Source organism: Chiloscyllium plagiosum, unplaced genomic scaffold, assembly GCF_037043375.1.
Source record: "Chiloscyllium plagiosum isolate Xiang-an unplaced genomic scaffold, Cpla_swu_hap1 HiC_scaffold_2, whole genome shotgun sequence".
NCBI classification, from domain to species: domain Eukaryota; kingdom Metazoa; phylum Chordata; class Chondrichthyes; order Orectolobiformes; family Hemiscylliidae; genus Chiloscyllium; species Chiloscyllium plagiosum.
Window position 1 is genome coordinate 139648968 of NW_028270140.1, and position 23782 is coordinate 139672749.

General features: G+C 42.6%; 1 protein-coding gene and 1 long non-coding RNA gene across 3 annotated transcripts in view; one reads left to right on the forward strand and one right to left on the reverse strand.

The window, feature by feature from the left end:
• The window catches only part of glra3 (glycine receptor, alpha 3), a 223113-nt gene that overhangs the window by 122991 nt on the left and 76340 nt on the right, over positions 1 to 23782 (forward strand). For both annotated transcript variants that reach the window (XM_043704625.2, XM_043704642.2), the window contains exon 4: positions 19629 to 19852. In XM_043704625.2, coding sequence (XP_043560560.2) covers positions 19629 to 19852 — 224 coding nt within the window. The remainder of the gene's footprint in view (positions 1 to 19628; positions 19853 to 23782) is intronic.
• LOC148152002 (uncharacterized) overlaps positions 1 to 23782 on the reverse strand; it is a 333843-nt gene that overhangs the window by 33225 nt on the left and 276836 nt on the right. The window lies entirely within an intron of this gene.

A 23782-nucleotide genomic window follows, 5' to 3' on the forward strand; every position in this document is an offset into this window, starting at 1 on the left:
TTGCTTTTACTTGTTGCATGAAAGATATGCACCACTGATGTTGCAGTAGAAGGTGAAGAAGGCTCTGCATTTACCTTACCCGATTCACCAGTAATGCCTGGAATCTTTAGCTTTAAGGAGGACAACCTCAGCTCAAGAGGCATCGAGGTGGGACAGGTGTAAGGACCAAATGACATTTCTTCATTCTGGGTTATTATATATTTATGTGATGGGGTTTGGGAGCAGAAGTGGCCTTTCATGTTACGTACTGTAGAAACTGTGAGTAAATCTTGATTCTAGATTATCAAAGTCAGATTGCCATTCTGCTCCTTTTTTTTTGCAGTAATAGAGAGATGCACATTTCTGTCAGGAGATTCCAATCTCTGAAATTGTAGAGTGTAGCTTAAATGTACCCTGGTAGTCCAGGATACAAGGTAAACCAGGCTCCAATTTCCACAGCAATATTCAATCATTAAAATGTCCAGCATCACAGACAGCCATATTGATAGCTCCTGTGATTGTATAAGTACATGTGAGGGTAATGTACCAACTGAGTAGCGTACCAAGTCAAGTAGACTACCAAGTGGGGTAGAGTACCAAGTGGATAGGGTATCAGGATTCCCAGTGGGAGGTGGGGAGGCGGGTAACATGCCAGGAAAAAGGTGAGAAGGACACCAGTACTATTGAGTGTTTAAGTTAGGTTAGGCAGGTAAGGAGTATCGATCGGGTCTAAGCATGAAGTAGATGCATCATACCTGGGAAAGGAGTGATGTGGTGTCAGAGTCCTGAGGGAGAACGATGTCAGGACATGGGAGAAGGGAATTTTTAGGTCCCGAGGAAGAAATGGATACCTGGTCGTGCAGGGAGGAAATTGTTGTGTTCTGTGCATAGGAGAAGTTATCGAGAGAGGGTGTTATCGGGTCTTTGATGGTTAGTGGTGTATCTTGAATCTGGTGTTGAGGGAAAAGTTGGGAGCCAGCAGGAAGATGTTAAATCCTGCAGGGGAGTAGAACCAATGGGTATCAATGGGGATAGGCAGTGAGGGCTCACCCATAAGAGGAAACATCCTTTCCAAGTCTAACCTGTTGGGGCCATTCAGGATCATATAACACTTTTATAAATACATTTGGAGATGTGGGTTTCACTGATTGGGTGCATTTATTGCCCATTCCAAGTTGACCTCGGGAAGGTAGTGACCTCAGCTCAAGAGGCATCGAGGTGGGACGGTGTAAGGACCAAATGACATTTCTTCATTCTGGGTTATTATATATTTATGTGATGGGGTTTGGGAGCAGAAGTGGCCTTTCATGTTACGTACTGTAGAAACTGTGAGTAAATCTTGATTCTAGATTTTTTTAGTTACCACAGTCCATTTGTTGCAGAGGTTAGGGTGACAGGGGAAAGATTTACAATGTACTTAAGGGGCAACTTTTTTCTCACAGTTTGTGGTGCATGTATGGAATGAGCAGCCAGAGGAAGTGGTGGAGGCTGGTACACTTAACAGGCATCCGAATGGCACATGAATAGGAAGGGTTCAGAGGGATATGGGCCAAGTGCTGGCAAATGGGATTAGATTAATTTAGGATATCTGGTCAGCATGGATAAATCTGTCTATATTCCTTCCCAACTATCCGCTCCACCCTCCCCACCAATCTATCACTATTACCCCCCACCTGCACTCACCTTTCACCTTCCCAGTTTCCTTCCCCCCACCAGCCCCACTCCCAACCTCCTATTCATCTATCAGCTCCCTTCCCCCTCCACATTCCTGATGAAGGGCTTATGCCCGAAACATCGATTCTCCTGCTCCTCGGACGCTGCCTGACCTGCTATGCTTTTCCAGCGCCACACTTTTTGACTCTGATGTTAAGTGGAGTGAATCAAATTGGCTGAAGACTGGCATCTGTAATGCCGGAGACCATTAGAGCAAACCAAGATTGACCATCATGTATTGATGCATTGGAAATCGTTGTGGTTGAATAACCAAACTTCCTGGCTGAACATTGGCTGACTTACTTGCTAAGTAGATGCCGTTGATGATGTCTCTCAGCTGTGGGGAGCCAACCATTCTAACTGCCATTAGCAGTGCCAAGCTTGACATAATTGCACATTGTTGCCAAAGTAGAATTTGCAGACTGCCGATAATGAAATCCTGCACATTAGACCCATAGCAGAGCTAAAGAAGCAGAGGGCTTGTTGTGGTGACAAGGGGAGGTGATGTCCTAGTGGTATTAACACTGGACTGTTAATCCCGAGACCGAGGTCATGTTCCTGGGACCCAGGTTTGAATCTTGCCATGGCAGATGGTGGAATTTGAATTCAATTTAAAAACTGGAATTAAGAATCTAATAATGACAATGAATTTATTGTCGATTGTCAGGAAAAATAAACACCATCTGGTTCACTAATGCGCTCTAGGAAAGGAAAAAAGCTGCTTTCTCTTCTTGGTCTGGCCTACATGTGACTCCAGACATGCAGAGATGTGCCTGATTCTTTACTGCCCTCTGGTTAATTAAGGATGGGCAATCAAAGGCCCTCATCCCTTCAATGAAGAAAAGTCACTTATGAAGCGAATCCATCGGCTCCAGTTGACACCGGGCATTATTCTTTGAGGAGAAAGTGAGGTCTGCAGATGCTGGAGATCAGAGATGGAAATGTGTTGCTGGAAAAGCGCAGCAGGTCAGGCAGCATCTAGGGATTCCTGAAGAAGGGCTAATGCCCGAAACGTCGATTCTCCTGTTCCCTAGATGCTGCCTGACCTGCTGCGCTTTTCCAGCAACACATTTCCATCACTGGGCATTATTCCAACAGGCTGCAGAGTCTGCAGAGGCCTGCTACAATGCCTTGAGGCACTAGTGTCCCACTCGAGTTTGGACATGTCACAAAGCTTATCGTGTCCTTGCAGGGACTGTGTGAATACCCCTGCACAGTTGTAATCACCACTCTGGTAATTGTCTTTCTCTCTGCTGTTGTTTCTTCTGTTGCTCCTTAACCAAATCCAATGCAATGCAACATAAACCAAAGAAAAACTGTTTCCAAATGGAAGATCACATGTAAAAACCTTTTTTGGCAGTGCCAAAGTTGCCAATATCACCTCCCATTGCAGGCAGAGCAGGTAACACCTTTCAGAGAGGCTGAACTATTTCCTGTCATGTCTTCAGGGCCCTCAGTTGTCCACAGTTTTCTTACCTTTCTTTTACCAAGTTCCAAACAACTTTAGATACTGTGGACACACAATTAAATTTAAAAGTCCCATTAAATATTGTTGTAATTGAGCACTGACTGTATTGGAAGTGACAACCAACTAACTCACCAAGGCTCTATTAGCAACACCTTCCAAGTTTACAATCTCTCCACCCAGAAGGTCAAAGGCAGGAATTTCTTCTCTTAGATGGTTGTGAATACGTAGAATTATTTAGCACAGATGGCTGTTGAGGCTGTGTCATTAATTATAGTCAAGGCTGAGGAAATCAAATTTTTAATCAGTAAGGGAATCAAGGGTTATGTGGAAAAGTTGGGAAAGTAGAGTTGAGGATTATCAGATCAGCCAGTGATCTCATTAAATAACAGAGCAGACTCAATGGGTTGAATGGACTGCTTCAGCTCCTATGTTTTTATGGTCTTAGATCTTTGATGCATGGGAGCATCACCACCTACAATTTCCCCTCTAAGGCACACACCATGGTAACTTAGAATTTTATTGTCCCTTCACTGTGATAGGATCAAAATCCTTGCAATATATCCCGTATATCCACTGTGGATGTCCCTATATCTCATGGGCTGGAGTCATTCAAGAAACCAATTTACCACCACCTTCTCCATAACTTTTAGAGGCCAGCCCTGAATGTTGGCCTAGTCAGTGATGTCCAAATCCCATGAACCAATGAAGAAAACTGTCTCTCCTGAGGCTCTTTGAAGCATATAACCTAACACACTAAGAATTAAACGCAAAGGTTTCAATTTGAAAATATGTTTCCCCATATACTTGCATTTGTCTGGGTCTTAAACTTCCCCCATTCGGATCCATTTATTGGCAGGTGTTAAGATTGCTGCCATTGTGTCTAATTATGGCATGATATTTTGGGAAGTAAAAAGGCATTGAGATGCATGAAAGGTTTTGGCGGAGTAAATACTAAAAACACCTCTCCAATGGCTGAAGGGTCAGGAACCAAAGGTGTGAGATTCAAAGCAGTTGGAACCTTGCCCAAATCTAATACATTTTGAAACTTATTTGATTTGAGGCAGGTTCCTTTAGATCGAAAAATAGCTGATGTGACTCCTTTATTCAAAAGGAAGGGAGGCAGAATGCAGGAAACTGCACGCCAATTAACTTAACATCTATCAGGGAAACTGTAGAAACTATTATGAAAGACAATATAACAGGCACTTGAATAAGTTTGAGGTAATCAGGCAGAACCAGTGTGGCTTTGTCAAAGGGAAATCCTGTTTAACTATTTTGTTGGATTTCTTTGGGGAAGTATCTTGAGCTGTAAATATAGGATAACCAATGAATGTACTTTGTGTGGATTTCCAGAAGACATTTGATAATGCGCCATATTTCCAAGAATAAAAGCTCATGGTGTAAGGGAGTAACATATTGACATGAAAGGATGATTGGCTTGCCAACATGAAGCAAAGAGAGAAGGATTAAGTGGGTCTTTTTCAGGTTGGTTGAATGTCACAACTGGTGTCCCACAGAGTTTAGTGCTGGAGCCTCCAACTCTTTGCAATTTATATAAATGGTTTAGATGAAGGGACAAGAGACCTTGGAGTGCAGGTTCATAGGTGCTTGAAAATGGAGTCTCAGGTAGATAGGATAATGAAGAAGGTGTTCAGTATGTTTTATTTTAATCATCAGAGCATCGAGTATAGGATTAGGATGTCATGTTGTGGATGTACAGGACATTGGTTAGGCCACTTTTAGAATATTGTACGCAATTCTGGTCACTCCTCTATAGGAAGGATATCACGAAACTTGAAAGGATTCAGAAAAGATTTACAAGGATTTTTTAAAGATTAGGTTAGATTGTATTCCCTACAGTGTGGAAACAGGCCCTTCAGCCCAACCAGTCCACCCCGACCCTCCGAACAGTAACCCTCCTAGACCCACTTCCCTCTGACTGATGCACCTAACATTATGGGACAATTTAGCATGGCCAATTCACCTGACCGGTACATCTTTGGATTGTGGGAGGATACCAGAGCACCCGGAGGAAACCCATGCAGATACAGGGAGAATGTGCAAACTCCACACAGACAGTCGCCCAAGGGTGGAATTGAGCCCAGGTCCGTGGCACCGTGGGGCAGCAAGCTAACCACTGAGCCACTGTGGATGTTGCCAGGGTTTGAACTATAAGGAGAGGCTGAATAGGCTGGAGCTGTTTTCCCTGGAATGTTGGAGAGGTGACCTTATCGATGTTTATAAGATCATGAGGGGCGTGGATAGACATTTTTCTGAGTCTTAAACCTGCCCCATTCGAGGGATCCATTTATTGTCAGATGTCAGATTGTCAGATGTCAGAACTTAAGATGTTAAGAAAGATAGGCAAAGTCTTTTCCCCGGGTTGGGAGAGTCCAGAACCAGCAGGCATAGGTTTAGGGTGAGAGTGGAAAAATGTAAAAGGGACCTAACTGGCAACCTTTTCGGGGTGGTGCGTGTGTGGAATGAGCTGTCAGAGGAAGTGGTGGAGGCTAGTACAATTACAACATTTAAAAGGCATCTGGAAGGGTACATTAACAGGAAGGGTTTTCGAGGGATATGGGCCAAATGCTGGCAAATGGGACTAGATTAATTTAAGATATCTGGTCGGCATGGATGAGTTGGACGGAAGGGTCTGTTTCCATGCTATACATCTCCATGACTCTATGAGCTATGGTATGGTAGGACCAAATTACTGCAGATGCTGGAATCTCTACTGAAAGCAACAAATGTTGGAGATCACAGTGGGTCAGATAGTATCCATGGAGAGAGAGCAAGCTAATGTTTTGTGTATAGATGACTCTTTATCAGAGATCTTCATCTAGACTCAAAATGTTAGCTTGCTGTTTATCCATGGATACTGTGTGACCTGCTGTGATCTCCAGCATTTGTTATTTTCAATCCTATGATATGGTTGTTAGATTTGCAGATGTCACTAGGATAGGTAGAAAAGTAAGCTTTGAAGAGGACATAAGAAGTCTACAAAGGGATACAGACTGGCTAATGAATGTACAAATATTTGGAAAATATAATGTGAGTATAATGTGAGCAAGTGTGAAATTGTTCCTTTTGACAGAGAGAATAGAAAAGATAATATTAACTAAGTGTTGAGAGTTGCAGAGCTCTGAGAGGCAGAAATATCTGGGTGTCCTAGTGGATGAATCACAGAAGGTTAGTATACAGGTAGCAGGAAGAGGCAAGTCAAAAGAATGTTTCACAGAAACATAGAAAACAGGAGCAGGAGTAGACCATTCGGCCCTTCGATCCTGCTCCACCATTCAATATGATCAGGGCTGATCATGCAATCTCATTATCCCGCTCTCGCCTTTCCATGTCCAGCTTCCTCTTGAATATATCTAACAAGCTGTCCCCAACAGCTTCCTGTGGGAGAGAATTGCACAGATTCACAATTCTCTGAGTGAAGAAATTCTTCCTCATCTCAGTCCTGAATGGCTAACCCCTTATACTTAGACTGTGACCCCTAGTTCTGAACTTCCCCAACATCAAGAACATTCTTCCCACATCTAATCAGTCCAGTCCCATCAGAATTTTATGAGATTTCTCTTCATTCTTCTAAGTTCCAGTGAGTACAAGCCCAGTTGATCCAATACTTCTTCCTTTGTCAGTCCTGCCATTAGTTTTGTGAATCTTTGCTGACCTCCCTCAATAGCAAGAATGTCCTTCCTCAGACTAAGAGACCTCATTGCAAAGGGAATTGAGTGCAAGAGTAGGGTGGTTTTACTTCAGTTATATAGGGCACTGGCAAAACTGCACCTGGAGTACCATGTACAGTACTGGTCACCATACTTACAGACAGATGTTAACGTGTTGGAAGCAGTTCAGAAAACTCTTATTAAACTAATATATGGAATGAGCAGATTGTTTTATGCGGAAGGGTAGGCCTGCATGCTCAGGCGTTTAGAAGATCAGAGGTGATCTGGTCAGCATGGATGGGTTGGACCGAAAGGTCTGTTTCCATGCTGTACATCTCTATGACTCTATATAAGATCCTGAGGAGACTTGACTGGCTGGAACGTGAAAGGATATTTCCTCTTGTGGGCAAAGATCTAGAGTGAAGATCATAATTTAAAAATAAGGGGTCAACCATTTAAACCAGAGATGAGTAAATGTTGTCTCTGGAATCACTTTCCTCAAAAAGTAGTGCTCACAGAATATTTAAGCATTTTTAAGGCCAAGGTGGATGGTGTCTTGATTACCAAAAGGGATAATAACTTCTCGGGGATAAGCTGGAATGTAGAGTTCAGTTTATATTCAGATCAACCATGATCCTTATTGAATGAAAGAGCTTGATTTTGTTTCTTGTTCATACAGAAAAGGAGTGTAGAGGAGCAAAGCTTTCCTTTTTATTGGAATAACAGCATCTCATTTTCTGCTTGGAAACTCGACAGCCTTCTGGATTTAAAATCAAGTTCAACAACTTTGGGCCTTGAGCACCTTCTCCCATGTCCCTACACAACCCACCTCCCACACACACACAAGGCCTTGTTATCACTTTATTTGCTGTTACACATTCCCCATTGTTGGCCACTAATTATCCCGATTAGCAACTATTCATTCTCCCATGCTGATCATCATTGACTCCTTTGTTTGTCCAACTGCTCTTCTCTCTCTTTGTGCTCTAGCCCCACCTATCGTTTATTCCTTGCCTTCTCCCCCCTCTCCCCCACCCTATCTTCTGCATATAAAACTGATATTTTCCTAGTTACCATCAGTTCTGAGGAAGAGTCACTGGACCTGAAACATTAACTCTGATTTCTCTACACAGATGTTGCCAGACCTGCTGAGCTTTTCCAGTAATTTCTATTTTTGTTTCCTTTTATTAGATAGGTTTCTATGATCTGTTCTACTGATAATGTTTGACAATCAGCTTCAATGTATCGTAGTAGAAGCATGGACATATTAGAATATATGAAGGTGGATACATCTCTTAGTTCTGACCAGATATATCCAAGAACCCAGTAAGAGGCTAGAGAAGAAATTGCAGGGGCCCTGCTGATATATTTGCATCATCGTTAGCCATGGGAAGATTGCACGGTAGCAAATGTTGTGCTCTTATTCAACAAGTCCTGCAAAGAAAATCCTGAGCACTATAGACCAGCAAGTCTAACATCTGTGGTTGGTAAATTACTTGAGAAGATTCTGAGGGAGAAGATATCGATTCATTCAGAAAGACAGTTTGATTAGAAAAGTGTGTAAGAGATCATGCCTCTCAAACTTGTTAGAGTTCTTTCAGGAAGCGTCCAGGAAGGTTGATGGGGACAGGACAGTAGACATACTATATATATAGATTTCAGTAAGGCCTTTGATAAGGTTCTATTTTGTAGGCTGCTCTGGAAGGTTAGATTGCATGGAATTCAGGGAGAGCTGGATATCGGATACATAATTGGCTTCATGGTAGGAAACAGAGGGCAACAGTGGAAGGATGCTTGTTGGACTGGAGGCCTATGGCTAGTGGAGTACCTAAGGGGTCAGTGCTGGGCCCATTGCTATTTGTTATCTATATCAATGGTTTGGATGAGAATGTACATGGCATGATTAATAGGTTTGCAGATGACACTAAAATAGGCAGTAGTGTGGACAGCAATGAAGGTTATCAGAAATTGTAGCAGGAGCTCGATCAGCTGGGGAAATGGGGCGAGGAATGGCAAATGGAGTTTAATATACATATGTTCGTGGTGTTGCATTTTGGAAAGTCAAATCAAGGTAGGAGTTTCATGGCTTTAAGGAACAGAGGGAACTTTAAGTTCAAGTGCATAGTACTCTGAAAGTGGAGTCACAGGTAGACAGAGCAGTAAAGAAAGCTTTTGGCACACTGGCCTTTATAAGACAGGGCATCGAATATAGAAGTTGGGAAGTTATGTTGCAGTTGTTCAGGATGTTGGTGAGGCTGCACTTGGAGTATTGTGTTCAGTTTTGCTATAGGAAGGATATTATTAAACTGGAAAGAGTACAGAAGAAATTTGCAAGGATGTTGTCTGGACTCAATGGTCTCAGTTATGGGGAGAAGTTAGTCAAGCTTGGACTTTTTTTCTTTAGAGTGTGGGAGACGTAAAGGGTATTTAAGACTATGAGAGGCATAGATAGGGTGAATGCACTCAGAGTCTTTTTCCCAGGGTTGGGGAATCAGGGACTAGAGGGCATCAGTTTAAGATAAGAGGGAAAAGAATAAAAGGGAACCTGAGGGGCAATGTTTTTACACTAAGGGTGGTATGCATATGGAATGAGCTGTCAGTGGAAGTGGTTGAGGCAAGTACATTAACAACGTTTAAAAGGCATTTGGACAAATACATGGTTGTGAAAGGTTTAGAAGGATGTGTGCCAAGAGCAGGGAAACAGGGTTAGCATGGATGGACATTTTGGTCGGCATGGACCAAATTGGGCCAAAGGGTCTCTCTCCGCAATGTGGGACTGTATGTCTCTATGTCTCTGGAGCTTTGAGAAAGGAATTGGATGAATGCTTGAAGGAAACTTTGAATAAAGATGAGGGAAGTGAGAGTAATTGGATAGCTCTTGGAACAAATATTCTGAAGCTCTGTGAAAGAAAATAAAAACTGTTCATTCCATAGAAACATATTTCATCTCTGCATAACTCCAAGATATAACATATACAAGACCTGGCATAGACATGATGAGCTGGCAAGTCCCAGGATATTCTCTCCAAATGATAGACATTTGTTTTCTTATATTATTGGGAACCTGTCCCTTTAAGTGAACCTGCTATTGGAGCACATTCATTGACAATCGCAGTCTGGGTTCCAGCCGATCAGTGACCTTAGTTGACCCTATCATTTTAAAATGGTACTTTCATGTCATAGACTGTTGAGCATAGTCCCAGAGCATAGTAATCTGTGCAATAGATGAGATTCGGTCTGATACCAGTGTCAATATGGGCATTCTAACAATATTCTGGTATTTGTAAGAGATGAAAATAGCATGCTTCCAGAAAGGCCAAACATTGGTCATTGCACAAAGCTCTGCAGCAGACCAAGAATTAACTGATAACATCTGCAAAATGAAAGCCAAATAGACTCAAGTTGCCCTAAGTTCAGCCTATAAGCATTGCATGTTTCACAAATAGCATCCAGTGAGAGTACATTTGAGTTTCAGGTGATTTCTGATGAAGAAACACATCAAATGCTCTGGATTCAACTGAGATTATTTTCAATGGAAGTTTGGTTTGAAGTGATTCTTTCAGAAATCGGAGTGTAATGGGCTGCACACTTCAGGGTCATATTTCATTAAAATTTCAGTAATGCCTCAAAACAGTCACAATGAAAACTGCTGCAGTGCGACACACCATTATGTGGGGCTTTGTGTTCTCTGAGTGAAGGCAATTTGACTCTGGGAGCCAGAGTGACATGAGCTTAATGAAGGGGAAGAAGGACTTTTTAAAGATAACTTTTCCTGAGCCCACACTCACTGCAAAGACAGATAATCTGAAGCTGTTGGCTGATGTACCTGGAAAGGTCTAAATCTGGATCTTAATTACTTCAATGTAGTGTTTTTGCAGTTGTTGAGGTCTGGTGTTTTGCTATATTAAGAGAATGTGGTATGCATGATCATTGGTTAGTGTTCTCAAAATTGCTTCATCTTTGTACCTCTTAACGAATAATACATTTGCCATTGTCAGGTGGATGAGATTTAAAGTTTTCCCTGATTGCTTTTTATTAACCCCTTCCTGGAAAATTCCCTACTTTTTTTTAACCTCCCCTTCACCCTTAAAGGCAATGTCAGTCATAGTGGACAGTTCCAATAGGTCATTGACCCCTGATAGGTCCAATGTTCATACATAAAACACTAATGTACAATTCCAGCACAGTGATCATCCGAGTCCGTAACACTGGTCACACACCTTTTTGAATATAGAGAATACTGTGGTGTCAGTCCAGCCCATCACTGTAAGGAAAGCAAAATGTTAGAAGTTAAACATCCTCAAAAAAAAAGAATTTTGCAGCATCTGCAGAGAATCCCGACAGTATGGAAGCAGGCTATTCTGCCCATCAAGTCCACACCAATCATCCAAAGAGCATCCCACCCAGATTCACCCCCTTACCCTTTATCTTCCATGGCTCATCCACCTAACCTATTCATCCCTGGACACAACAGACAATTTAGCATGTCCAATCCATCTGACCTGCATATCTTTGGACTGGAAGGAAACACTCACAGACACTGGGAGAATGTGCAAATGCCAAATGGCCACTTGAAGGTGGAATTGAACCCAGAGCCCTGCTGCTGGGAGGTAGTAATGTTAACCACTGAGCCACTGTGCCACCCAGAAAGAAGTAAAAACAGAATTAACAAAGTGCAAATCTGGATTGTTGTGGAATACTGTCTACTTGCCTGGATGAGTGCAGCTCCACCAAAACTCAAAGTGCTCAACATGAACCAAGACAAAACAACCCACTTGATTAGCACTACACCCACTATCTCATTTTCTCCATCTCAGAAAAGCAATGTGTGCACCATCTACAAGGTACACTGTAGCATCTCACCAAGAACACCTTCCAAACCCACAACCTCTACTAGCTAGAAGGACAAAGACAATAGATACATGGGAACACTGCAACCACCAAGTTCCTCTCCAATGCACACACCATCATGATTTGTGAAGATATCACCATTCCTTCACTTTCTCTGGATCAGGAATCTTGGAGTTCCATTCCTGACAGAACTACAGAATTATCTTCACTATTCAATCTGTTATGGATCAAGATGGCAGTGCACCGTCACCTTCTCAATGCAGATGTTGAAACTGTCTGTCTATATTTTAAATGACCTGAACATTTCTGACTATTAGCTTGACTTACAGATTATTCAAAACATGTGACACTCTTTAAATAAAGTTCATCCTAAAATGTTTCTAAATTCTCGGTTCAACATTTTCCATTTCAAATTTCAACAGTTCCACTTTCCTGACCTACTTTGAAGTAATATTCTGAGCTTATCTATCCCATTTAATATTTGATGTGCTTTTAATGAGGTTGTGGCATAATCCTTTTTGTCTACCCTGCTCTGATGGTGAACTTTTTTTTATCTTTCAAATGAGCTCACTCGTTTCAGACTTGCACTCCCATAGTGCTTTGACAAGTGTTAATTCTTTTTCCTAGCAGATCTATACATAAAACTCCAAATGCAATCTGATACCTGCAGGGTTACAAGAAACCTTGCCATTGCTATATTTTACTGACTAATATGTTTCCTTCTTGACAATAGTGATTACATTTCAAACCTAGTTCATCAAATGAAAAGCACATTAAGTTTGTGATTGACGTGATATCAATGCAATCCTTTTCTTTACATTTTTGAAGGTGAACAATAGTGTGGTTGGAGGGTGAGACTGAAGTTGGGCAAGCGGAAAAGAGGGGAGAGTGCAGTGCTGCATGACAGTCACCCCACGGTCTGGATTTGGAGAAACACTGGTTGTGGGGGAGAGGGGAGCATGCTTTAAAAATAGCTTTGTTGGACAGTCTCTCAGTCTTCTGCTACCACTGGGACACACTGTAGTGGGAGGGTGGGAGACATGCGGGATTTTGGGGGAGAGCTGGCATTAATGTCTCCAATGAACTTCTGTCAAGAGCCCCTTCATAGACCAGTGAGGGACAGAGTCAAACTTTCAAAGATAAAAACAAAAGGAGTAAACCGTCAAGTGCTCATTAGTGTCCAGCTCTCGGAAGCATGGTGGGTTGTCAGGATTTATCGTGGCTGTTGATTTGAAACTGTTTTTAAAAAGGGAGATGGTCAAACTCTGGTATTGATGTGATGGTGAATGGCTAAAGCATCACCACTGCAGATTAGTACCAAATGAGTAAACATTTTGACACAGGTTTGGCTTGTGAGGCTGCTGAGTCTCATTCCTCTGCCTCCAGGCACCAGAGAGCCCAGTAATGGCCTGCCAACCCATTCTACCTTTGACAACCATTTTCCAGGACTAATTTTCACTGGCGTGCTGCCGAACTCACCTCAAATCTAATTCAGGCCTTTCAAAATGTATTTTAAAAATCACTGTGAGGTCAGATTTTCCAGAGAAATGGCAATCTCATGCACATAGACTCATACAGTTACAGTCATTGAGCTGTAAAGCACAGAAACAAACCCTTCAGTCTAACTTTTCTATGCCAACCTCATATCCTAAATTAAGTTAATCCCATTTGCCAACATTTGGCCCATGCTCCTTTAAACTCTTTCTATTCACATACCTATCCAGATGCCTTTGAAAGATTGGAATTATACCAGCCTCTACCACTTCCACATTCCATACTCACACCACCCTCTGTGTGAAAAGGTTGCCCCTTAGGTCCCTTTTAAACTTTCATCTCTCACCTTAAACCTATGCTCTCTAGTTTTGGACTTCCTCTCTCCAGGGAGAAAACCTCGACTCTTTATAAACCTCTATAAGGTCACCCCTCAGCCTTCAACGCTCCAGGGAAAACAGCCCCAGCCTATTCAGCCTCTCCCTCTAGCTCAAATCCTCCAATATAGCTACATCCTTGTAAATCTTTTCTGAACCCTTTCAAGTTTCTCAACATCTTTCCGATAGCAGGGAGACTAGAATTGCATGCAGTATTCCAAAAGTGGCCTAACCAATGTCCTTTACAGCCTCAACATGACCTCCCAACTCTCAAAGTCAGTGCACTCACTAATAAAGGCAAGTATACCAAGTGTCTTCCTTGCTATCCTGTCTATCTGGCACTCTACTTTCAAGGAACTATGAACCTGCACTCCAAGGTCTCTTTGTTCAGCAACACTCCCCAGTACCTTACCATTAAGTGTATAAGTCCAGACTTTTCTTCCCAAAATACAGCACCTCGCATGTATTTAAATTAAACTCTACATGCCAATCCTTACCCCATTGGCCCATCTGATCAAGATCCCGTTATATTCTGAGGTAACCTCCTTCACTGTCCACTATCTCCAATGTTGGTGTCAACTGCAAACCAACTAACCATATCTCCTGTGTTCACATCCAAATCATTTACATAAATGACAAAAAGCAGTGGACCCAGCACCTGTCCTCATGGCACACTGCCGGTCACAGATCTCCATTATGAAAAGCAACCCTCCACCACCACCCTCTGTCTTCTACCTTTGAGCCAGTTCTGTATCCAAATGGCTAGTTCTCCCTGTATTACATGTAATCTAACCTTGCTAACCAGTCTACCATGAAGAACCTTGTTGAATGCCTTACTGAAATCCATATAGATTAGGTTAGAATCTCTATAGTATGGAAACAGACCCTTTGGCCCAACAAGTCCACACTGACCTTCCGAAGAGTAACCCACCCAGACCCATTCCCCTACCCTATCTTTACCCCTGACTAATGCACCTAACACTATGGGCAATTTAGCATGGCCAATTCACCTGACACGCACATAGAGTCATAGAGATGTACAGCATGGAAACAGACCTTTCGGTCCAACCTGTCCATGCCGACCAGATATCCTAACCCAATCTAGTCCCACCTGCCAGCACCCGGCCCATCTTTGGACTGTGGGAGGAAACCGGAGCACCCGAAGGAAACCCATGCTGACACAGGGGGAATGTGCAAACTCCACACAGACAGTCGCCCGAGGCTGGAATCAAACCCAGGTCCGTGGTGCTGTGAGACAGTAGTGCTAACCACTGAGCCCGTACAGATCATGTCCACTGCTCCATCCTCATCAAACCTCCTCTTTACTTCTTGAAAAGATTCAACCAAGTTAGTGTTTGCGACTCTGGCCCTTCTATTTTACTAACGAAGAGAGGTGCACATTTCTGAGAGGAGATTTTGGTCAGAGCTTCCCCCCCCCCCACCCCCGCCAGAAATGTGGAGGTGTAACTGTTGTGCTGACACTTCTTTTGCAGTGTAGATCTGTCAGATGAAGGGAAGCCACATTCACTTTTCACAGCTCTTAGCTGCCAAATTCTGAAAGTTGTCAACCAGGCAGCATCTTTGACAGTCGCTGTCAAACAGGAAGTACATTGGGTAAGGGTGATGTTAAGGTCTACCACAAATCTTGCCAGGGAACAGTGTTGATGCTCGCCAACTACCTAATCAAAAATGCTCTAAAAAAAAAATGGTAGTGAGAAGACTTCCTTGGGTGGTGATAATTTGGCCGAACCTGCCCAAAGGCAAGGAGGACCTTTTTTTATTCATTCAGAAGATGTGGGCACCACTGGCTGTCCAGCAGCATCTATTGCCCGTTCCTTGAGAAGATGGTGGTGAGCTGCCTTCTTGAACTGCTGCAGTCCATGTGCTGTAGGGAGATTCAGAATTTTGACCCAGAGACAGTGAAGAATCAGTGATATATTTCTGAAATTTGCAGTTGGTGGTGTTCCCATGTATCTGCTGCCCTTGTCCTTCTAGATGGAAGTGGTCATGCGTTTGGAAGCCATTGCTGATAAGTTACCAACAGCAGATGTCAGAAGATGGACACAGCATGGATCCCATTGTACCTGATTCCACACCACTCTCTGTCCTACCTGGCAACCCATAACCAGGAGGCAGAGGAGGGAGATAAAATTCAAGACAATACCAGAATTCCAGATGTCACTACCCGTAAATACATATATTTGGTTGTTTGTCTTCTTAAACATGTGGAAATAGGCATAGAATTTGATACTAAATCTTACAACAAATTCATTTTCTCTGGAAACTGCTCAAAGATTCCTAAATCTGACTGTGAATGGAAGGAACATGTTGTGTCCTGATCGTCGACCAAGTTATGTCCTCAAATTGGCTCTCCTTTTTCCACACCACATAGTTCTTCTTCAGATATTTTCTAATCATGCTTTTCAAAGAAGTTAGAATCCACCTCTGGAGCATGGTGTCCTGGTCCTGGTCACTTCCACTGCACCACAAGTTTGCGATCTATAATTTCTTCAAAGAACTCGAATAAGTTGGTTAATTGTATCTCCATGTGAAAGACTTTAGATTTATTTCCAAACTAAATAATAGCATAACAATTCATTTTTGATAGTTTGGAGAGATTTACTTAGATTACTTACAGTGTGGAAACAGGCCCTTCGGCCCAACAAGTCCACACCAACCCGCAACCCACCCAGACCCCTACATTTACCCCTTCACCTAACACTACGGGCAAATTAGCGTGGCCAATTCACCTGACCTGCACATTTTTGGATTGTGGGAGGAAACCGGAGCACCCGGAGGAAACCAACGCAGACACGGGCAGGATGTGCAAACTCCACACTCCTGAGGCGGAGAATTGAACCCATGTCTCTGGCGCTATGAGGCAGCAGTGCTAATCAGTGTGCCACCATGCCGCCCGTAATTAGATTAGATTAGATTACTTACAGTGTGGAAACAGGCCCTTTGGCCCAACAAGTCCACACTGACCCGCCGAAGCGCAACCCACCCAGAGACAGGGTTTCTGATGCTGAGTGATGCCAATAATGTGGTTTCAAATGACAATGCAGTTTTAAATCAGGATGATATATGTGTTTGAGGTGAAAATATAAGTACTAGTGTTACCATATGTCTGCTACCTGTCCTAGATTGTAGAAGACCAGTGTTTGAAAGGCATTTCTAATGGAGCCATGATGAATGGCAGAGAAATCTGACAAGGCCTATCTTGACATCAGAAGCTTTTCACTCCACCTTTTATGTTTTTGACAAGCAATGCAGTTTTTCTTTGTGAGTTGCCATTACTGCTTGTTAATCACCTCATTAACTGCCCAACTCACCTCATTAATATCCAGCTTTCTTGCCTACCAGACAAGCTAGACATGAAGTATACTTGTCATAGAAACCAGAGCATGTTGCTGGCCAATTCAGCTTACTGTTTGCTCTGAAGGAATTCCATGTTGCATATGACAAAACAGTCTTCTAGCAGCAGTCCTTGTCCACAAATGTTGTTACCTGGCATTTTCCAAACCCTTGCAACCATCCTGACACCTTTCTTGCAGAGAATTGCATGGCAGGATAAACCACAACAAGCACTGAAAGGCTGCAGCAAGGAGTCTTTGTGCACTCTGACAGGGTCTCAGCTCACAATCAGCTACACCGCTAGGTTGCTCATTTGCTCTCTTTTCGCTCGTTCAATGAATGCCACACCATGCCATGCCAGAAAGTGGGTGGGAGCCAGTCTTCAGTCCAGTCAAGGTGGGGATGAGGTCAGTCAAGGGAACCTGATTGTGTCGAACACAGGCACAACCTGCACATCACCAAGGGCCCTGGCTATTGCCAGTCATCCGCTGGGGACACTCATGGCCAGCGACATCTGTCCTGAGACTGGACAGTGCTCAGGTTTGTTGGGCCATCACACATGGTCAGGACAATCATGCACCCTCTGTCAGCTGCAAATACAGTGGTCAGGGACCTGCTCAATCATCTCCAAGGGCTATTTGAAAATTGTCGGAGGTTTGAGGTGAGTGCACCTCTGTGGGTCCATCCCTCGAGCATTCAGGAAGGTTCAAGGGGGTGCCTGTACTGTCAGTGGACAGTAGCAACATGGACTAGTATTTAAATGGCGAAAAGTTGCAGCATGCTGCTGTGCAAAGGGATCTGGGTGTTCCTGTGCTTGAATCACAAAAAGTTGGTTTGCATGTGCAGCAGATAATTAAGCAGGCAAATTAAATATTCCCTTCATTGCAAGAGGGATGGAGTTTTAAAATAGGAAGGTTATGCTGCAACTGTAATGGGAGCTGGTGAGACCACATGTGAAGTACTGCGAACAGTTTTGGTTTCCTGACTTGAGAAAGGATATACTGGCACTAGAGGCAGTGCAGAGGAGGTTCACTGGGTTGATTCCAGAGTTGAGAGGGTTGGCTTATAAGGAGAGATTGAATAGACTTGGATTATATTTATCAGAATTTAGAAAAATGAGGGTGGGATCTTATAGAAACATATAAAATTATGAAGGGAATAGGTAAGATAGAAGTAGAGAGGATATTTCAACTGGTGGGTGAAACTAGAAATAGGGGGCATAGCCTCAAGATAAAGGGGAGTAGATTTAGGACTGAGCTGAGGAGGAACTTCTTCACTCAAAGGGTTGTGAATCTGTGGAATTCCCTGCCCAGTGGAGTAGTTGAGACCACCTCGTTGAATGTTTTTAAGATGTGGAGGTGCCGGTGTTGAACTGGGGTGGACAAGGTCAGAAGTCACACGACACCAGGTTATAGTCTGACAGATGTGTTTGAAATCACAAGCTTTCAGAGCATTGCCCCATCATGACTCCACGTGGTGAAATGGGAGCGCTTCCAAAACTTGTGATTTCAAATAAACCTTTTGGACTATAACACGGTGTTGAGCATTTTTAAGGCAAAGATAGATAGTTTTTTGAACAATAAAGGAATGAAGGGTTATGATGAGTGGGCCGGTAAGTGGAGCTGAGTCCATGAAAAGATCAGCCATGATCTTATTGAATGGTGGACCAAGCTCAATGGGCCAGATGGCCTAATCCTGCTTCTATTTCTTATGTTCTTAGGCTTTTATCAATGCCAAAACAGAGGGTGGGTGGGGGAGTCCAACTAGGAGAGAAAGCAGAGCCACTGGTTGTAGAGGCTGGGAAGTTATGTGGCTAAGCAAAACAGAATGGAAGGTCTTGGTGTACTACTGGGTGGGGAAGGATTATTAGTGACAATGACAACTACCGTGCTCTCCACAGCACAGATGAACAAGGTAGGTGTCATTCGGAGTAACACTGGGGTTCATAAGGAGTGGAAGATATTTTGTTGTGGGCATATTTCGGTGTCTCCACATCCCCGGGGGAGGGTGGTGGCAGTGATGAGAGAATTCGATTTTTGCCTCAATCCACTTGCCGAGCGAGCTGGTCCACATAATTATTAGGTGCGGCAAGACCCTGTTGGTGAGATAATATGCACCCACCCATTTGGGTTTTTGTCCTTGAACAGTGCTATACCATCCTTAGTGTGGTTAACAAGTGACAAGTGGGGTATCATATTGTCCTAATCTTGACAGAGTAACACCTCTGAGGACATTAGAGCACACCAGTATGACAAGGTTACCAAAGTTATGGACTCAACTTTCAAAAGTGGAACTTTAACTCATGCTTTTAAGAGTCAGAGTCAAGTGACCAAAGGATAGGGCAAAGATTCAAGGGAAGCAGCAAGAAGGTTTAGAGGGGATGTGAGGCAAAATGTTTTCACCCAGAGGGTGGTTAGAATCTGGAACTCACTGCCTGTAAGGGTGATAGAGGCAGAAGCCTTCATAACATTGAAGAAGTATCTAAGTGTGCACGTGCAACGTCAAGGCATACAAGGCCAAGGGCCAAGTGCTAAAATATAGGATTGGAGTAGTCGGGTGGTTGTTTTTTATGACTGGCACAGACTCAGTCAATCGAAGGGCCTTTTATCTGTGCTGTCATTCTCTAAGACCCTATGATTCTAACTTTGAATTCATGTCATGCTTCAGCTCCATTCATCTTGGAAGCAAGCCAAGATTTTAATCTTATTTGTTTCTTCTCTGCAGGATTACCGTCTAAACATCTTCCTGCGCCAGCAGTGGAATGACCCCAGGCTGGCGTACAGTGAGTACCCCGATGATTCTTTAGACTTGGACCCCTCCATGTTGGATTCAATCTGGAAACCAGATCTCTTCTTTGCAAATGAGAAAGGAGCCAACTTCCACGAGGTCACAACCGAGAACAAGCTATTAAGAATTTTTAAAGATGGGCTTGTCCTTTATTCAATAAGGTAGGAGACAGTGAGTGGAGGAAATGAGTAGCATAACTCCGATGTCTGTTTTTATCTGACTGCCAAATGCTCTTTCTCTGAGCAATTGTTTACCATCAGCCTAACTCTAAGCTTCATAACCACATTATCTCCAGTTGGCAGAGTGAAATTCCAGGCTGAAATTAACTGCTGTTTACACTATTCTGATAGACATGGCACCATGTCACATAGCAGGGTTGATTGCGCTTTTCTTGTGTAATATGTTGCTAGGGTTCCGAATGACTCAATTACAACTCGATTCCTTTTTGCTGAAAATAAACTGAGCCCGTAAACTGTGGAATCTGTGCTCACCAACTTGTCTCTCCTGCCTCTGCAGTCCCAATCTAACGAATCACACTTAATTAAAAATATTGAAATTGCTTGCTCATACATCATTGCAGTTACTCACACAAAGGATAATGATTGAACTTAAAAAGGGTCCAGCCAAATTAGAGAAGTGAGTGACAGATGTTTATTATTGCAGACCGTAGAATTTCAAAGATGGGTCAGGGCGTTATACTCCAGGGAATCAATAAGTTCACCTACCTGCTGATCGCCAAGCTCCCACTTTTTAAAAATAATTTATTGCCTTCTCAGTTTGTTTCTGCTACTCTATGTTGTGGAATTTTATCAGAAGGCTACTTCTGCAACCTTGTAGTTTTCATCACCTCAACCAAAATCTGGCCTTGGGTGAGGGATAACAAATGCTGAGGAAATAGCAGCAGAAGTAGACCATTCAGCCCCTCAAGTCTGCTCCGGCATTCAACGAGATCATGGAACATCTGTTATGTTTCAAAGTCCATATGCCCAACAACCCTGATATTGATCCCTCTGCCTAATAGGGATCTGTGTACGTCTGCCTTAATCATATTTACTGACCCTGCCTCTCCTGCTTTCTGAGGTAGAGAACTCACACAGAGCCAAATAAATCCTCCTTATCTCTGACCTAAAAGAGCGACTCCTAATTTGAAAGCAGTACCTCCTAGTTCTGAATTCACCAACAAAAGTAAACATCCTTTCCACATCAGCTTGTCAAGACCATTTAGGATCTTATGCACTTGAAATAAGTTATCCCTCAACAGAGCTGCAACAGAATTAAACCTAATCTATCCAAGATATCCTTATCAGCCAACCCACTCATTCCAAGTACCCATCGAGTAAATTTCCTCTGAGCCACCTACAATACATTTATATCCTTCTGCAAATAAAGAGACCAAATCCGAGCAGAATGTTTGAGATGTGGTCTCACTAATTCGCTGTATTATTGAAGAATAACAGCTTTCCTTTTGTCTTCAATTTCTCTCATAATAAAGAGAGCATCCCCTTAGCCTTTTTGATTATGTGTTATACCAGCCATGGTGGTAAATCCCTGGGTTTTAAATATGTACAGCTATGGACTCATACAGCTATACAGCATGGAAACAGACCCTTCGGTCCAACTCATCCATGCCAACCAGATATCCTGAACAAGTCCAGTCCCATTTGCCAGCTTTTGGCACATATCACTCTATATCCTTCCTATTCATATACCCATCCAGATGCTTCTTAAATGTGGTAATTGTAGCAAACTCCACCACTTCCTCTGGCAACACCCACACGTATTAACCTTTGCTTGAAAAAGTTGCCCCTTTTAAATCTTTCTCCCTACCTTCAACCAATGCACTCAAGTTTTAGACTCCCCCACCACCGGGAAAATACCTTGTCTGCTTATCCTATCCATACCCCACATGATTTTATAAACCTCTATAAGGTCATCCCTCAGCTTCCGATACTCCAGGGAAAACAGCCCCAGCCTGTTCAGCCTCTCCTTATAGCTCAAGCCCTCCAACCCTGGCGACATCCTTATAAATCCTTTTTGAACCCTTTCAAGTTTTACAACATCTTTCGTATAGTAGGGAGACCAGAATTGCACACATTATTCCAAAAGTGGCCTAACCAATGTCCTGCACAGCTGCAACATGACCTGCTAACTTCTACATTCAAAGCACTGACTAATAAAAATAAACATACCAAACGCCTCATTTGCTATTCTGTCTACCTGGGACTCCACTTTCAAGGAACTGTGAACCTGCACTCCAAGGTGTTTTTTGTTCAGCAACACTCCCCAGAGCCTTTCCATTAAGTGTATAAGTCCTGCCCTGTTTTGCCTTTCCAAAATGCAGCACCTCACATTAATCTAAATTAAACTCCATCTGCCACTCCTCTGCCCTTTGGCCCATCTGATCAAGCTAAACTTCTTTGCTGTCCAGTACACCTCCAGTTTTGGTGTCATCAGCAAACCTACTAACTGTACCTCCTATGTTCACATTCAAATCATTTATGTCAATGACAGAAAGAGGTGGACCCAGCACCGATCCTTATGGAGTGAAGGTTTATGGATATGGTGCCAATCAAGTAGTTGCTTTGACCTAGATGATGTCAAGCCTTTTGAGTGTTGCTAGAGCTACACCCTTCCAGACCAGTAAGGAGTATTCCATCATACTCCTGAGTTGTGACGGGTAGATGGTGGAGAGGCTTTGGGGAGTCTGGAAATGAATTACCTAAGAATTCTTAAATGCTGTATTTTAATTTGCTAAGGTGAATGGTGTGTCCACATGGAAGGACTTGCAATCCATGTTGTAAACATCCAAGTTAAACAGATGCAAACAGAAAACATGAAACTTATAGCATGTGTGCATAATCAGTGGACAACTATTAGCAAAGGTAAAATAGGAAGAGAATTTGGATCAGACTTTAAAATTACTGGAATTATGTTGTGATTGTTACACCATTTTGTTAGTGTTTAATTATGTACTTTTTAAAAAAATGTTCTTATTTGACTGGATCAGATTTAGAGTATCATGCCTTCTTTTGGTATACTGCTCTTCATCAATATGCCAAGCTCTCAATTAATACCCCAACCCTGATCTCCATCAGTGCTCTATGCCCACTCTCCATTGATTTCTTAAATTAACCTCATGACTGAAGTTATTGTTACACACAAGAAAAAATATTAATGCAACATGTGTGCACACAGAATACAAATAAAGAATGTATCCAAAACATAAAAGTAGAACAAAACTATCCAGTTTAGTCTCTGAATTACTCACGCAGAGCAGATAGTTGAACATTGCAGGCTTTACAGTGGACATTACCAATATTCTTGACACTGGTTGGTAAACAATCAATTTGACAATCCTAAACTTTACAGATTAGCTGAGATTCTGTAGTTCCAATGCCTTCTGACTGTGATTGAACTCCAACCTTTGTTCCCCTCTTTAACTGGCATACATCACTCAGAGTTATGAAGGGTCCTTTCTTGCAACACATGGATAATTAGGAGTAAAAGCAGAAATTTCTGGAGAAATTCAGTAGGTCTGGAAACTTGTTCTGCTTTCTCCCCAATAGATACAGTAGATCTGCTGAGTTTCTCCAGCGATTTCTGAGTTTGTTTCAGATTTCCAGCATCCACAGTTCCCGGTTTCATTTATGTTCTTCATCTGCAAATGTCACAGTTTGCTAATGCTCAAATAAACATGAGAATGCTCAGTGCCACCAGTCTACACCAGTAGAGTTAAACTAGCTTTTTTAAGCCTTGCTGTTGTGTATTCTGAGAAAAAACAGACCTATCTTTAAGAGGTGGCCTTCCTCTGTGATGGGAGATATAGTCAACCCTTTTGTTATCTTTTGTTAAGTCTCTCTCTGTTTGAAGTTCCCTAATAATTTACATGTACAATATTCCATTGACTGTTTGCCTGACAGTCACTGAATTTAAATTTACAGTTTTTCTACAGCTGTCCTCCTTTCGAAAACAACATAATTTGGAATTATAAAAATATAATGTTTATAAATACTTTGGGTTTCTCAACCAGGATCATAACAATACCTCACCTCCACTGGCCATTAAAATTTCTCCCCCTCCTCTCTCTCTAC